This window comes from Xenopus tropicalis, chromosome 1 (assembly GCF_000004195.4).
Source record: "Xenopus tropicalis strain Nigerian chromosome 1, UCB_Xtro_10.0, whole genome shotgun sequence".
NCBI lineage: Eukaryota > Metazoa > Chordata > Amphibia > Anura > Pipidae > Xenopus > Xenopus tropicalis.
Window position 1 is genome coordinate 28,997,951 of NC_030677.2, and position 18,017 is coordinate 29,015,967.

Consider the following 18,017-nt stretch of genomic DNA (forward strand, 5'->3'; position numbering starts at 1 on the left):
CCGCAAAGCTTTCCTAAAGTTGGCAATTTTGATAATATTTCCAAAAATCCTCTCAAAGCTTCCAGTTTGCAGCATCTTATCTCCCATGTATCATTAGGTACCAATATAAAACACCCTAAATATGAACACCAGGGGTTCACTGAACAGTTTGATGCGCAATATGTATAGGTTTACCTAAGTATGTGGCATGTAGGAGCCCCAATGTGAACATACCCCATATGATCTGCCATTTCTGTCATTTCAGCTTCTACAAAATCAACACATTTACATCATTTTGTGTGAGATAAAGCTAGTAAAAAGTACGCTTACCCCAGAAAGCCATATATTTTTGGAAATTACACATTCCCCCGAATCTAAAATGGGTACCTGTGTCTTTCTACTCCAAAGTACCAAGCCGCAAAGCATTTCTAAAGTTAGCAATTTTGATGACAATTCCAAAAATCCCCTCAAAGCTTCCAATTTGCAGCATCTTATCTCCCACATAGCATTAGGTACCAAGATAAAACACCCTAAATTTGAACGCCAGGGGTCCACTGAACAGTTTGATGCCCAATATGTATAGGTTTACCTAAGTATGTGGCATGTAGGGACCCCAATGTGAACATACCCCCATATGATCTGCCATTTCTGTCATTTCAGCTTCTGCAAAATCAACACATTTACATCATTTTGTGTGGGACAACGTTACAAAAAAGTACACTCACCCCAGAAAGCCATATATTTTTGGAAAGTACACATTCCCCTGAATCTAAAATGGGTACCCATGTCTTTCTACTCCAAAGTACCAAGTCGCAAAGCTTTCCTAAATTTGGCAATTTTGATAATACAGGTATAGGACCCATTATCCAGAATGCTCGGGACCAAGGGTATTCCGGATAAGGGGTCTTTCCGTAATTTGGATCTCAATACCTTAAGTCTACTAAAAAATCAATAAAACATTAATTAAACCCAATAGGACTGTTCTGCCCCCAATAAGGATTATTTATATCTTAGTTGGAATCAATTACAAGGTTTTGTTTTATTTCTACATAGAAAAAGGAAATCAGTTTTAAAATTCTGAATTATTTGATTAAAATGGAGTCTATGGGAGATGGGCATTCTGTAATTCGGAGCTTTCTGGATAACGGGTTTCCGGATAAGGGGTCCGATACCTGTATTTCTAAAAATCTTCTCAAAGCTTCCAATTTGCAGCATCTTATCTCCCATGTATCATTAGGTACCAAGATAAAACACCCTAAATATGAACGCCAGGGGTCCACTGAACAGTATGATGCCCAATATGTTTAGGTTTACCTAAGAATGTGGCATGTAGGGGCCCCAATGTTAACATATCCCATATGATCCATCATTTCGGTCATTTCAGCTTCTGCAAAATCAACACATTTACATCAGTTTATGTGGGATAAAGTTAGTAAAAAGTACACTCACCTCAGAAATCCATATATTTTTGGAAAGTACACATTCCCCTAAATCTAAAATGGGTAACCATGTCTTTCTACTCCAAAGTACCAAACCGCAAAGGTTTCCTAAGTTTGCCGATTTTATAACATTTCCAAAAATCACCTCAAAACTTCCAATATGCAGCATCTTATTTTCTATAGGTCATTAGGTATCAAGATAAAACACCCTAAATATGAACCCCAGAGGTCTACTGAACAGTATGATGCCCACTGTACATAGGTTTATCAAAGCACATGGGACTTAGAGACCACCAAATATACCTTGTACACTAATTTCATGGCTTACCTATACCTAATTCATAAACACATGGCAGTTTTATGTGGGATAGAAACTGCAGAAATGTAGGGTGACCCCTGAAAACCATATATGTTTGGAAAGTACACGTTCAGACAAATCCAACATGGGTAAAGAGTTCTTTGTACACCAAAGTACCAATCTGCAAATCTTTCCTAAAGCTAGTGGTTTCTATGACATTTCAGAAAATCACCTAAAAATGTTGCAATTTGCCGCATTTATCTCACACAATTTCTTGCATACAAAGGAAAATCACCCCAAATGGGAACACCAGAGGTCTACTGAACAATTTTATGCCCTATATGCATAAATTTAACAAACTATGTGCGTACAGGGGCACCCAAATAAAAATAGTGCAAATGAATTTTCACGAATGACGCTCCGGTTCGTGCAGTTTTTGCACCCGGTATGTCTATTATGTGCCATAAGACCCCCTAACAGTATGGAGACCCTAGAAAACCATACATTTTCCAAAAGTACACATTCTGTCAAAACAAAAATGGGTAAATACATCTTTCTACTGCAAACTACAAAGCTATGCTAAACAGAATGGTTTTTATGACATTTCTGAAATGCATTTTGCCTCATTATGTACACCCACAATTAGTAATGTATCAACATAAAACACTCTAAATATGAATGCTAGGGGTCTGCTGAACAGTTTGATGCCCTATATGCATAGATTTACCAAACTATACGGAGTACAAGGGCACCCAAATGAAAAAAGTGCATATGAATTTTCACGAAAGACACTCCGGCTTGTGCAGTTTTTGCACCCAGTATGTGAAATATGTGCCATAAGAACCCCTAACAGTATGGAGACCCTAGAAAACCATGCATTTTCCGAAAGTACAAATTCTGACAAAACAAAAATGGGTAAATACATCTTTCTACTGCAAACTACCAAACTACAAAGCTATGTTAAACAGAACGGTTTTTATGACATTTCTGAAAATTGTCACAAAGCTTGCATTTTACCTCATTATGTACCCCCACAATTTGTAACATACCAACATAAAATACTCTAAATATGAACGTCAGGGGTCTGCTGAACAGTTTGATGCCCAAAATGCATAGATTTACCAAACTATGTGGGGTACAGAGGAAGCCAAATTGAAATACAGCAGACAAAATGTCCATGTGCAAGACAAGTAACAAAGAACAATATGAAATGCAATTAAATTGCTAAAATCCCCCCCCAAAAAATAAAATAAATGTTTTTTTTTCCCCTAGTAATATCTGCAGCCAGAATCAAAGTTTAAGCATTCTGGCTTGGGCAAATTAGTTTTACAGACAAAGTCAAGCAAACAACAACTATGCATAACTGAAAATGCAATAAAATGGCTAAAAAATGCAATAAAATCACAGAAAATGTAATAACAATACCAAAATAATACACAAAAAGTATTGCGCAGTGCGGTTAGCGAATATGCTATCTGCAATGGCAATAAAACCTTTTTTTAATGCAAGAATAAAAACGATGCGATAAAAAAATTTACAAAATTACATTAGTGTGTGTGTGTAAACTAGGCAAAATGTGTTTTGTGTGTCAGTGTGCAAGTAAGTGTGAGTGCTGTGAATGTGTGAAACCCCCCAAAATGTATGTGTGTGTAAGTGTGAGTATGTGTGTATTAGTGTAATATGTGTGTTTGTGTGTGGCACTTACCTGGGGTCAAAGGAGCTGAAGATCACTGGAGATCACAGGAGGGAGACAGGAGACGCAGGGACAGCAGCTGCAGTGCTGAGTAGGTGGCACAGGAAGCGGGGGGGTGGAGGGGGGAGCGCAGGAAGTGAGGGAGAGAGCAGAACAAGTCTGGCATGTAGAATCTACATGCCTGACTTTTTCTATGGGGCCCCTGGGTGATCGCGCCCCATGGGCCAATAGCAACCCCCCTCTGCTCATTCTCTAGGGGGTTCTTTACCTTGCGCTCATTCTCTGCACTCGGATTAAGCATGGCGTTGCATGGCGATGCTATTTTTATTTGATACTTTGAAACTTTGTTACTGGTAGACATGGGTAATACTAAGCCGGTTAACCCGGCCTTAATTCACATTAGGCAAATGTATCCAGGTTATTTCTTTATGGTGCAAATACTATTAGACCAAAACCATGGAGCTAAAGTTTATATCCCATAATGTTAAGGGCTGAACTCCCCGGTTAAGCGAAGAACGGCAGGTCAATATTTTCACAAATTACAAGCAGACATAGTGGCATTGCAAGAAACGCATTGGTCCGATAAAGGGCCTGCACGTTATATCCATAGATACTATCAACAAATATATGCCACGACCTATCATACTAAAGCTAGAGGGGTGGCCATAGCATTCCGCCCACATGTCCAATTTATATTGACCCACTCTGTCTTAGATACCGAAAGCCGATATATACTGTTAAACGGTACAATAATGGGCAACCCGGTAACATTTCTTAATCTATATGCACCACCCACAGGGGCCAAACAGTTCTTTACTAAAGTGTTTGACTTGTTATCATTGCACTCTCAAGGTACTATTGTTGGGGGACTATGGAGGACTTCAATCTGGTACTTGACCCACGCCTTGACCGCTCACAACATAAAACTAACCCGATATTGAACCCCCCAAAATTAAAACAACTTATGCAAGGAATATCCTTAGTAGACATCTGGAGAGCCTTACACCCTCTTGACATGGACTACACCTTTTATTCCCCAGTACATAATTCTTACTCAAGAATAGATTTAATTTTACTCCCACAACTACAGCTCCCAAAGGTTAAAGATGCCTCTATGCTTAACATTACTTGGTCCGATCACGCACCGACCACCCTAACGATACAACTATCTCATACACCACAGTCCATGCATTCTTGGCACCTAAATGAATCACTACTATCAGATCCCACTATAACTACGTCCATTACTGATGACCTGCAAGAATACTGGCTCACAAATTTAGATGAGGAACTCTCGATGGGCACAATTTGGGCAGCACATAAAGCAGTCATAAGAGGGTCATTTATCAGATTGGCGTCCTACAAAAAGGAAAAAAGAATTGAAAATATTGTTAAACTTGAAGGAGAACTGAGAGACTTGGATGCAAAAAACATCAACTGAACCCACTTTTCCCCAAAAACTGACTGAAATAAGGTCGGAATTACATAAACTTTTTTTTAATAGCGCAGAAAAATCAATAAGATGGTCTAAACATAAGTTATTTCAACTTAAGGACAAACCCAACCAGCTATTGTCCCAAAAACTTAGGAAAGATCAGGCTTTAAACAAATTTCTTACATACACAGCTCCAAGGGAGCAAAATTAGTCAACCCGGAGAGCATAATGCAAGAATTTCATAATTTTTATTCCACACTTTACTCTCCCCCATCCCTAATGACCCGAGACGCAAGAGACGCCTTTTTAGAAGCCATACCCCTCCCCAAATTGACCCAAAAGGAAAAAAAAATCTCTCAACACTCAGATCACAGAAGAGGTCACTTTAGCTATTAAAACTCTAAGATCTAATTCCAGCCCTGGGCCTGATGGCCTCCCAGCAAGCTATTATAAAAAGTTAAAGGAATTTTTAATCCCACATCTGACTACCCTTTTCAATGATATGATGCAGGGCCACTCTCTCCCTACCGACATGCTTCAAGCGAACCTATCCCTCCTCCCGAAACCAAACAAAGATACCACAAATATACAAAATTATCGTCCGATATCTGTACTAAATGTGGATTTCAAACTCTTTGCCAAAATACTGGGCTCTAGACTCAACAAATTAATGCCTAAACTGATACACCCAGATCAGTCAGGTTTCATCTTGGGCCGTCAAACAACAGATGCAATGAGACGACTGCTTAATATAATAGCAGACTCTAATGCCTCCAAGTGTCCCATTCTCATACTGATGCTAGATGTGTACAAAGCTTTTGATTCTGTAACTTGGCCTTACCTATTTAATATCCTGCCTCGCTTCAATATTTCTGGGACCTTCCTAGAAGGACTTAGAGTATTGTACAACAATCCAACTGCAAATATAAGACTGTTTCATAAGCCATCTTCCCCAATACAGATCAAGAGGGGGACCCGTCAGGGGTGCCCGCTATCACCATTACTTTTCGCTCTAGCAATGGAACCTTTGGATTAGATCAAATGCAGATATCTTAGAATACACTAAAGGTGCCAAAGAATACAAAATTAGCTTATACGCAGATGATATATGCATGACGATATCTAACCCCCTGACGGGTCTCCCCAATCTGTTCCAAATTTTAGACCGATTCCATCACATTTCAGGTTTAAAGGTTAATATTTCTAAAACTGAAGCGCTACCAATTAACATTCCCGCCCCACAAAAGAAACTTTTAGAACTTAACTTCCCTTTTCAGTGGAAACAAAAATCAGTAACATACCTTGGAGTCAACATCACTAAGACATATGAGTCGCTATATGCAGCTAACTACCCCCCTATCCATAAACAACTACGTGGGAGACTTGCTGACTGGACTAGATTACAGATCTCTCTGTTTGGGCGGATAGCAACAATCCGAATGATTGTTTTACCCAAGCTTTTGTATTTATCTAGGGCCCTTCCCATCCCAATTTACACAAAAGAAATTCAAGCATTCCAAAGAGACACTATGTGTCAGGTGCAGCCACAGGTGGGTGGCTGGCAGGTAGGAGCTTATATGCCGTGTAATATGGGTACAGGGGGTACTGCGCTTGTGGATAGCCAGGAAACGAGTTATGTTGCTGAAACATGATTTATTAAAGAAAATGGAGTAATAAGAAATATGGAAGTCCTTACAACAGGCCAGTGGTCAGAGGCAGGCAGAAGACAAAACAAATCCGTAAAACAGGCAGAGGGTCAGGACTGGCAGCAAACAAGGAGGGTCCGGAATAACAGGCAGCGGTCAAAGGCAGGCTGAAGGCAGGGAGAGTCCAAATAATCAGGCCGAGGTCAAAACCGGGAGATCAAACAGAGGTCAGGAACAGGAGTCGTAGAACAGGGTAAGGTAACGGAATCAGGCAGGTATGCGGGCAGGAGTCAGGCAGGAACAGGGACTGGAACAAGCAGGTAAGGTCACTGGAACGTAAAGGGCTTAATGATCAAGCAACCAGGGGCTGCTTGTGACAGGCTTATAAAGCCCATTAATTGACCGATTGGAACCACCTGGGCTAATTAAAGGAGGAGAAGGAGAACATAAACACAGAAGCAAAGAAGAGGGGTTAACAGAATGTTCAAGCTGGATGCCCAAAGTCTCCAGTGGCTCAGTGAGGTAATGCAGAACCTGCCTAACAGAGTCCAGAGTTATGGTACAGGCAGGTCCTGACACTATGGGGCCGATTCACTAAAGTGCGATAAAATGTGCGCTATTTATAGCGTGCGGTAAAAATTTTATCGCGTCTTAATTTTCACAACTTTTCGCATGATTCACTATAAGCATACTTGCGCTATTTTACGCGCGATATTGCACGCGTTATTTAACTATTTCAATGCGGTATTTGCCGTACATTCGCTAAATAACGCTCGCGTTTAGTCACCGGATATAAATAGTAGATTTATATAGTGTATATAAATTGTCGCCGCATATAAATGGTAGCATATAAATAGTGTATATAAATATTAGCCACATATAAATGGTAGCATATAAATAGTGTATATAAATATTAGCCACATATAGATGGTAGCATATAAATGGTAGCAGATAAATGGTAGATGCTTATAAATAGTAGCCACTAGTGATGAGCAAATGTGTTCTGGTTATCTTTAGTGAAAAATTAGCAAATCTTTTGAAAGATCCCCGAAACGGCAAATGTTGTGCGGGCAAAAAAATTGTTGCCCACGACTATTATTTTTTGATGCCTGTATCAATTTTTGGACGTGCGGTGAATTTTTGCGTGGCGATTTTTTCACGCACTAAGGTATATACAATACCCTGATCCTCAGCGCTCAGTAATATGTCCACATGTGTCCGTATAGTAGTGTCCGTAATCCTGCAGCTCCTCTATGAGAACTACCCCTTTGACCGGGTCCAAGACGTTTTCAGACAAGTGTGGTGGGAGCGCAAAAAATAATAACAAATAATAGTGTAATAACGTTTAAACAAGCTGTATCAATCACCGAAAATATCAACTCATAAAGTTTGTGTGAATAAAAATTAACTTTACACCAATGTGTATGATACCACAAAAGGCTCACCAGATGGCGATGAAAATAAGCCCAACCGTAGAACTTCAGGAGTGGGATGTCAGAAGAATCCTCAATTTAGGCATAAATGAAGAGAAAAGGCAAATAGTGTATCATCATTTATTAATAAAATACTGCTAAAAATGAGCTACTTACAGACTGTAGAGTATAAGTAGGTACAAAGAGTAACTCAACGCGTTTCACGTACTGCGGTACGCTTCCTCAGGAGTAAACAAGGGGGGCTCACCCCTCTCAAACCTTTTTAAATAGTGTGGTGATGTGGGAGTAAATGCTATTCCCACATGTAAAACATTTGTCCACCAATGATGACGTCATAAACATGTGACTAAATAGTGTGGTGATGTGGGAGTGAATGCTATTCCCCCATGTAAAACATTTGTCCACCAATGATGACGTCATAGACATGTGACTATGGAAGCATATTGAGTTTTTTTTTTTTTTTAAAACCACAAAACAAGTGAAATGTAATAAAAGAATGTAATAAAAAAAAATGTAATAAAAAAGGGCCAACAAACTGATGTTGCTGTGCGGATATAAGTGAAAATACAATATATAGGTCACGCGTTGCCGAGGCAACATCAATGATGACTAAATGTGTGAGTGCAAAGCAGTGCATAAATGTAGTAAATCCGCGAGCTAGCGGGTATGAAGAAGGGGAATGGAGAGACGCTATTGTGTAGAGTGTGTGTGAAGAGAAACTCTCATTCACATCTACTTATAAATTACAAATGTGACCAAGTAGGGGGAAGTAGACAAGCGTTGCTATGGCAACGTGTGTATATAAAATGGGGAAGTGAAATGAGCGTTGTCCTGGCGAACGCGTGTAAAGCGGTCTACTATCAATTCCCTATTTTGAGGGAACAGAGGGGACATGTGATGAATCATGATGTCGAATTACTTCACTACCCGAAGAGGGTAATGAAAAAAGGGGAAGTAAGTGTGCCTCCTAAGATAAAAACATATTAAAAAACAAATACGAAATGGGGATTCCTTATTACTGGGGGCAGCCACACAGACAAGCCCTTGGCACAGAACTTTATATATTTTAGCTTACAACTGTAGGTTTATCCACTCCGGTGGACTATAACCATTGCTCTACCAACAATGCCGATATTCGTTTTATCAGGATTTAGTTTACACACCTTCATTTTGAATTTGTTTTTTAATATGTTTTTATCTTAGGAGGCACACTTACTTCCCCTTTTTTCATTACCCTCTTCGGGTAGTGAAGTAATTCGACATCATGATTCATCACATGTTACTACACAAAACATACAGTCACACCGCATAGCAAATCCCATTATTGTACACCATCTTAAGCTCTGGAATATGTTGAATCCCCTTCTGAGATTTATCGATACACACAAATTCAACACTTCTACCTCTCGCAAAAACCATATCATCCAACCTCAGAGATATCTGGTTTCGAATTACGATGCAAGTCTCCCATGCGTCTGTCAAGAGCGATAACCCAAATATAATGGGCCCGATTCAATAAAGTGCGATTTAACGTGCGCTATTTTTAGTGTAAATTTTACCGCGTCTTAATTTTCGCGACTTTTCGCACGATTCACTATAAGCATACTCGCGCTACTTTACGCGCGGTATTTCGCGGTTTTGACGCTATAAATAGCGTGCGCGGTATTTTCCGCATGCACGCTATTTATCGCATGCGCTAATTGTCGCGACATTACGCACGTGACAATCGGCAGCATAAAACTGGCGACATTTTGCCCTGGGAGAGCACAGAGTGCTAGAGAGGTGCTGTATAAATGTTTATTTGCAAAAAAAAACCCCAAAAACCAATAAAAATATATATTGGCGTGTATGGCTAACATGGCGTGCGTTCATTTGCGCGACTATTTATATGCGGCGTTAGGTGATGAAATGTTTCGCCGGGCATGGATTTGCAGCGAATTTTTGGACGTGCGGCGAATTTTTCCATGCGTTTTGCCACATTTAGTAAATTGAGTAAAAAGACACATACTTGAATAAATAACACTGTAAGTGCATATTTTATTGACAAAAACTCATTTACTGTACTTTTCTATAATTTTTCGCCTGCCTGTAGTAGGAGTTAATTTTCGCATAGCCGAATGCAATATTTAGCACGCCTAAGTGTTTGTGAATCATGCGATCGTATTCTTTTCAGCGCGGAAATTAATGCATGCGTTAAAACTAGCGCATGCGGTCCGCGAGAAATAGCGCATGCGATAATACTATGGTATTGTCACTTAAGGGTAGAGGCCCCTGAAAACCTATGCAAATACATGAGAGAATGGGATACGGACCTACATTCTCCACTTCCCTACCAAAAATGGGTAAATATATGGCAAGCCACAAAGAAAATCTCCCCAAATATAAGCTCCAAAGAAACATCATATAAGCTTCTTTCTAGATGGTATGTTACACCAGTCCTAAAAAATAAGTTTAACCCAACTTTCTCCCCATTATGCTTTCGGGGCTGTAAAACACAAGGAAACTACCTCCATTCTTGGTGGCTTTGCCCAATAGTAGAGAAATTTTGGTCCCAAACATTTCAACTTATCTCTCAGATACTACAAAAAGAAATCACTATAGACCAAGAACTAGCACTATTTTCACTACCCATAAAAAATCTAACAAAAGCCCAGAACAAACTGATTTTGCAATTTATAGCTGCAGCACGCTGGGCTATTGCCCTGAACTGGCTAGCCCCACATCTATACATCACCCAACTTAAATCCCAGATAGAATACATACAAACTATGCATTACCTTGCAGCTACCCTATCAGACACACTGGAACATCACCAGGAAATCTGGGAACCCTGGACTGCTTTTCGAGCCCAAAAGCTACAAGGTCAACCTACAAACGGCACAGATGACTCTTTTCAAGGGCATCCCCCCTTTTTTCAGGACACAGTATACGAACTACAACCACTGACATCACCCAACAACCCGGATCAGAGACACTGTAACCCATGTCACCGATATTGTTATTATGTAATGTGTAAATGTAAAACTGATAAATAAAGAGATAAAAAATATATAGCATTAACTTATATAAACTTTTTCAGCAGTAGTTTTACTCAGAAATAGTAGTGATCCAAAAAACTGTATTCCCAAATATATTTCTTCTTTTCACCCCTGGCTTGAGGGGCCAGATTTATCATTGCTCATAAATCATAAAGGAATTGCTCAAGCTGGGTTTCAAGGGAAAAAAACTCAACTATTACAAGAAAGTACCACAGACAGGCTTTTGTAATAAAGAAAACTACAGCAGCTTTTTACTTTGTTATAGAAGCTCATTTGGGAAAATTTACAGAAATAGCCAAGCTTTTTCCACTCAGAACGTAGCATGAGTTAGCAAAATCACTTAGGGTTTCCTTTATGATTGCTCAAACCCCAAAGGCTTAAATCTGGCTCAAAATGTTCTTAAAGTGATACTGACACAAAAAAACGACTTTTCAAATTATGAATCTACATAAAAAGTTACCTATAGGTCATGTTGATCTTTTTTCACTGTTAGGGCTGGTTTTGTATGAAATTGTTACTTAAAGTTCCTAAACCTGACACTGTTTTGCCAACCTGCCTGTCCCTTCCCAGCCTGTCAGTTACAGCTTCTAATGCATCAGATTACTGCTGCACAAATATGGCCACCCCCTCATAGAGGCACATGGGGATCAGATAAAGAATGGAAAAGCATCAGCAAATACTTTTATGGCAAAATTATAAAGCTCATGCAAAGACAATGTTTTGATAGAAGGTTTAATTTCTGGTGTCAGTGTCTCTTTAACAAAGAAGGACAATAGAATGCGATTATAGATTCTATGTTTGACACATGATACTGACTAGTAATAAAATTAACAACAATTTGTAGTAAAGGAATGTATTACATGATGGCATGCTTATTAGCGTGACAATGTGTTTAGGAAACACAGCTGTCTTGCCTAAAAATGTAAGGGAAAGAGTGCATTTGAGGAGCGTGATGTGGACTGCAGGGGAATTCCTTGTGCAGATAGGGTTAATAATCCCTCTCAGTCAGCTAATTAAGAGGCAGCTGAGAGAGGAGCTGCCTGGAGAGGTAAAAAGGGGTGTGCTCCCCCACCTGGGGGTCACTCAGAGGTGTAGGTAGAGTATCTCAGAGCAGGGCACAAAGCAGAAAGGCAAACCATCTGGAACTCCCAGAGGGGCTGGAGGTGCTGCCTGCCACTGCAAGGAGAAAAGGGAGCAACTGACCAAGTGGTTGCGAAATTAGAAAAGCCAGAATAGTTCCAGAGTGTGGAAGTAACCCTGAATAGTGAGAGTCCCAGAGAGGGGACAAGTTTTGTATGAGTTAGTTTAAACTGCAAATGAACTGTGTTCCTGTGATCTTTCTGTTGGGAAGCATTTGCCCAAATAAACCTGTGTTTTTGCCAGAAGACGAGATGTCCCTGTCTCTATGCTCTAGATTCCCCCCTCTGTATATGCAGACAGCATGTCACATAAGTAAATATACCGTATATACAGTTTTTCAGCACTAATAATGTGCTCAAAAAGGCACCCTCGGCTTATACTAGAGCAGTGCTGTCCAACTTCTGTGGTACCGAGGGCCGGAATTTTTCCGACCTACGTGGTGGAGGGCCGATAATGGAAGCCAGTTTTGACTACTCCCCTTTTTGAAACCGCAACCACTTGAACACACCCATGTTATCACATGACCATACCCATATTAATGGTTGCAGTACAGCAAAAACTTGCCATACTCTGCCTGCCCTACCCTGCCTGTGTGTGCCATACTCTGCCTTCCCTACCCTGGCTGTGTGTGCCATACTCTGCCTTCCCTACCCTGCCTGTGTGCCATACTTGGCTGGTTTGTGCCATACTTGGCCTGTGTGTGCCATACTCTGCCTGCCCTACCCTGCCTGTGTGTGCCATACTCTGCCTTCCCTACCCTGCCTGCATGTGCCATACTTTCACTGTGTTTGCCATTCTTGGCTGGTTTGTGCCATACTTGGCCTGTGTGTGCCATACTCTGCTTGCCCTATGATGCCTGTGTGTATGGCACACACATGCAGCCTACAGTGACACAATGCTGGCATTGCTCCTACAGTCTGCACAATAACTACTGTATATATTAAAAAACTTTTTAATTGCAGTACCACCTCAGTATATGTTCTTTTTGTAGTGTGCAGAGATTATTTGTGGGTTTCTACTGCTCCTGAGGTGTGAACAGGGGAACAATGGGGGTGATTACAGCCTGAGCCTGAGGTGTGAACACTGCAGGGGGGGAACAATGCAGAGATTAAAAGGTGTGAACAACACGGGGGATTACATATTTAAACAATACAGAGGGATTACAGCCTGAATCTGAGGTGAGAACCACCGGACCGCTGCTCTTGTGAAGTGCTTCGGGTCTCTGTTTACTTGCTCTGGGCTGCGCTCGTACTGGTTCCTACCACTAATGGCTTACATATGTGGGGCAGAAGGATCAGGCGTTATGTTTGTGCTTGCGAGCGTGGGCTCCCCCCCCCGTGGATATATGTTCGCGCTTGCGAGCGTGGGCTAGCACAACCCCAAAACCCCCCCCGGAAGTTTGTTTAATACTGCGGAGGACGCGCCACAACCAAAACCAATGCTGCACATACCAGTCTCTGGGGCCCATAAGCAGACAAGGAACCATCGCTACACATAGTCATACTCGGCGCGCACGCTCAAGGCGCGAAGTCTGTGTGTGCTGACGCGGTGCACGGGGGGGGTTATTTGTTGCCCGCGTCCTCTTCAGTGTTAAATGCTTGTCCATGGGGGGGTGCGACCGAGCGCTCGTCTTGACTATAGGTTCCTGGAGATGCCCATTTGCAATTACACAGCTTCCTATGAGGTTCTTCCTATGCTGTTCCTGAGACTCACTTATTGGCAAGTAGTTTTCTATTTGTACAACTTGGGTAGAACACATTATATAAATAATATGTAGCTGGTTAGGGTGCAGTGTGTGGGGGGGAGGGGGCACAATAAGAGGTTGCATTGCCTAACTCTGCAGGTATTACCGACTGGATGAGATAAGAGTCAGAAATATTTACTGTTTCCTAGTAGACATGATCATATCTTTCTTAAACTTGTGATTCTACATCACTCACCCCAAAAAGTATACAGAACTATATAAGAATTAAATAACAAATTTACACATCACAATTTCAATATGTATGTGAAATTAAATGAGATATTAACCTGTACAACCTTGCATATGGTTATCTTATGTTGGATGCACGTCATTTTCCAGCCCATACCTTGTGTTTATTAATATGGTAGTCATGTAAGCACTTGTGAGTGTCCTTTTATTAAATCATTTGATTATTGAAACTTAGCAGTAGCTGCTGCATTTCCCACCCTAGGCTTATACTTGAATCAATAAGTTTTTCCAGTTTTCTTAGGTAAAATTAGGTACCTCGGCTTATACTCGGATCGGCTTATACTCTAGTACAGTGCTGTCCAACTGGCGGCCCACGGGCCGCATGCGGCCCGCGACCCCCCTCTGTGTGGCCCCCCACCTGTCTGGCTACTTTGATGGCTTACTCTTGTGTAAGCTTTAAATGCTATCAGTACTGTGATTAACTGGCCCCCTGCATGGTTCTCACCTCAGATTCAGGCTGTAATCAGGCTGTATTGTTTAAATATGTAATCCCCTGTGTTGTTCACACCTTTTACTCTCTGCATTGTTCTACCCCTGCAGTGTTCACACCTCAGGCTCAGGCTGTAATCACCCATATTGTTCCCCTGTTCACACCTCAGGAGCAGTAGAAACCCACAAATAATCCCTGCACACTACAAAAAGAACATATACTGAGGTGGTACTGCAATTAAAAAGTTTTTTAATATATAGTTATTGTGCAGACTGTAGGAGCAGTGCCAGCATTGTGTCACTGTATGCTGCATGTGTGTGCCATACACACAGGCAGCATAGGGCAAGCAGAATATGGCACACACAGGCAGGGTAGGGAAGGCAGAGTATGGCACACACAGGCAGAGTATGGCACACACAGGCCAAGAATGGCAAACACAGTGAAAGTATGGCACACGCAGGCAGGGTAGGGAAGGCAGAGTATGGCACACACAGGCAGGGTAGGGAAGGCAGAGTATGGCACACACAGGCAGGGTAGGGCAGACAGAGTATGGCACACACAGGCAGGGTAGGGCAGGCAGAGTATGGCAGGTTTTTGCTGTACTACAACCATTAATATGGGTATGGTCATGTGATAACATGGGTGTGGTTTCAAGTGGGTGCGGTTTCAAAAAGGGGAGTAGTCAAAACTGGCTTCCATTATCGGCCCTCCACCACGTAGGTCGGAAAAATTCTGGCCCTCGGTACCACAGAAGTTGGACAGCACTGCTCTAGTATATACGGTAAGTTAATATAGAACAATAAACTAGCAGTATAAAGAAATACATTATAAATCATTGGGTTTTTCACTAACCTTCATTGTCAGTATTTAATCTACACTTCAGCAAAATCACTTTACCTGTTGATATCTCTGTAATTCCGTTATTTTTCATGCTTTGTAAGAAAAAAAATATTTTTTACTTTATAGAAACTTGTTTTGAACTCCACAAGCTTAAATTGTGCTCTGAACGCCTGGACCCAGATGATTTTGACACAGGAGCTACTAGATCTGTAGCTTATGACACCATCAAATCCCATTTAGATGATTTAAAAGGACAATATACCAAGTTTGCAGTGCTTTCACAGAATGGTAAGTCTGACAAAATTATATAAATATATTTTAAAATAAATTAGTACTTTAATTTTTAGGAGTAAAAATAATTTTTGATAAAATGTATTGAAATGTGTTTATTCATTAGAGCTACGGGAAAAAACATAACTAATCAAAACACCCAAAATTACACTTAAATATATGTTTTCTTTCTTGTTACAATGCACTGAAAACCAGCAATCTCATTGGTCAGGTAGACAGGCCTTTACCCAGCATTGCCCAGGAAACCAATTAGATTTGCTGGCGAATAGAATGCATAACCAAGCTAAGCTCTCTTGGAAACTCTTAGGTATACGGTTTCTCATTTGCAACAAAGTGCTGTTAGTAGTTCTCTGTTACTAAAATTGAAGTTCAGCAACTTTAAAAACATGTTTTGTCTGTCATCTAAATGTACTGTTTGATACTATTGAATAGCACAAAACTATTACTTGTTATATAAACAAGCTTGTAACATTGGGGTAAAAGTATAGAAGATTAACAAATTGCAGCTTTGAAAACCTAAAGGTAACTGTTTCGTCCTTTATTACAATGCACTGCTGAATAGTTCCCAGATACTCTGGAATGACTGAAAACCACCAACGTACATTTTTTTGCAATTGGTCGTTGGTCAGAAAGATTGGTGGGCAGGGCCGGATTTCCAAATTGGCCGCCCCGAGGCCGCCCCCGGTCGCACGCCCCCCCGAGTGCGCATGCGCGATACAGGGGGAGAGGGGTTTGCATGCGCGTGCGCGAACGGGGGGGGGCGCCTTGCGCGCGCATGCGCAGTGGGCCAAACTTGGATACGGAGCAGTGGGGGGAAGTCCCCCCATTGCTCCGTATGGATACAAAACTTTTTAGATTTTGGTGCGGTGGGGCAGCATGCCGCCCCCAGGTTTCTGCCGCCCTAGGCCCGGGCCTTTGTGGCCTCTACACAAATCCGGGCCTGTTGGTGGGCCATTATAGCTGGGGGGGTATCAATATTTGACCTCTTTCAGATAAGAGGAGAGACATGTTTTGTCTTTATAGAAATGGCCAACTTTATATACAGGTATGGGACCTGTTATCCAGCATGCTTGGGACCAGGGGTTTTCCAGATAAAACATTTTTCTGTAATTTGATCCCTATACCTTAAGGCTTCTAAAAATCATTTAAACATTAAATAAATCCAATAGAATTATTTTGCCCCAATAAGGGTCAAGGACCGAGTACTCTGCTTTATTATTACAGAGTAAAAGGAAAGCAATTTTAAACTTTCGTATTGAGCGCTTGAAAAAGTCGCAAAATACCGATCATTACGAAAAAAAACGCATTCGGACGCTTTTCGGACGTTCGTGGATTAGTAAATGTGCCCCTATGAGTCAGCTTCCTGCTGATTGGCTCAGATCCACATTCCTAAGGGGGGGGGAAGTGAGTTCTTAGCATTCTTGAGGGAGGGGGAGCAGGAGAGAACAGAAAGCAAAGAGCTGCATGTCTCTGGCACATGAATTACAGACAGAAGAAATCTTTTTTCAGTGCAGCGTTTCTGTGAGTGCTTATGGCTGTATTTACATAGACCTTTCTGATAAAGCTTACTTAGTTTTTACCTTTCTTTCTCCTTTAAAGCAAATAAGCACAGAAAAAGGGCAGTACCAGCGGGGATCCTGGTGATTTGGTTGGTATTGAAAAGCAAACTTTAGACTTTTACCCCCTTACCTCCATTCTAACTTCTGTGAAAATATGATGGGATAAAAAAAAAAGTATTTGGGTGCCAGTGATTACAAATTTGCCTTACAAGGGGCAACAAGACTCTGTAGTATAATGGAACAGAAAAAATGGATGGTTTACGTTATTGCATAGTAGGTTGCTAGTTGGCTTTTGAGCTTATTACTGTGGTGTGTTATAGCTTGGTGGGTACTAGACATTGGCAAGATTAGATGTAACTTAAGCATATGTTTGGGCTTTTGCCTTTCTGATTTTCCAGTGTGGCAGTTAAGCAATAGAAAAGTAAAGATTATCTGATTGCAACATCCACATTTTCCTGGGTTTTAATATTTCAGGCTAATATTCTATTTGACATTTTAGGAAGAGGGAAGAGTTTCATCCTTAACCTGCTCATGCTCCTCACAGCAGATTTTGAAGAAGAATATGGGGAAAATAATCTGAATTTAAAACTGCCAAAGGTTTGTATTAGAATCAGCAATAATTGTGTAATCTTTTTCTAACTCTTTTAGACCCATCAAAATACACACAGCTTCTCAAAATACAAGTCCAAACTAATTAAAAAACATTTAGGAAACTAGGTGGCTGTGCGCATCTGCGTGAAAATAGGCATCCATTTAACTTCTACTTCTCCTAAGTGAGTCTGGCCTGGATGCTTGGGTAGTTG

General features: G+C 41.0%; 1 protein-coding gene across 2 annotated transcripts in view; it reads left to right on the forward strand.

Annotated features, from left to right (window-relative positions):
- The window catches only part of LOC100488482, a 127,034-nt gene that overhangs the window by 10,860 nt on the left and 98,157 nt on the right, over positions 1-18,017 (forward strand). For both annotated transcript variants that reach the window (XM_031895348.1, XM_031895347.1), the window contains exons 2-3: positions 15,491-15,652; positions 17,714-17,811. In XM_031895348.1, coding sequence (XP_031751208.1) covers positions 15,491-15,652; positions 17,714-17,811 — 260 coding nt within the window. The remainder of the gene's footprint in view (positions 1-15,490; positions 15,653-17,713; positions 17,812-18,017) is intronic.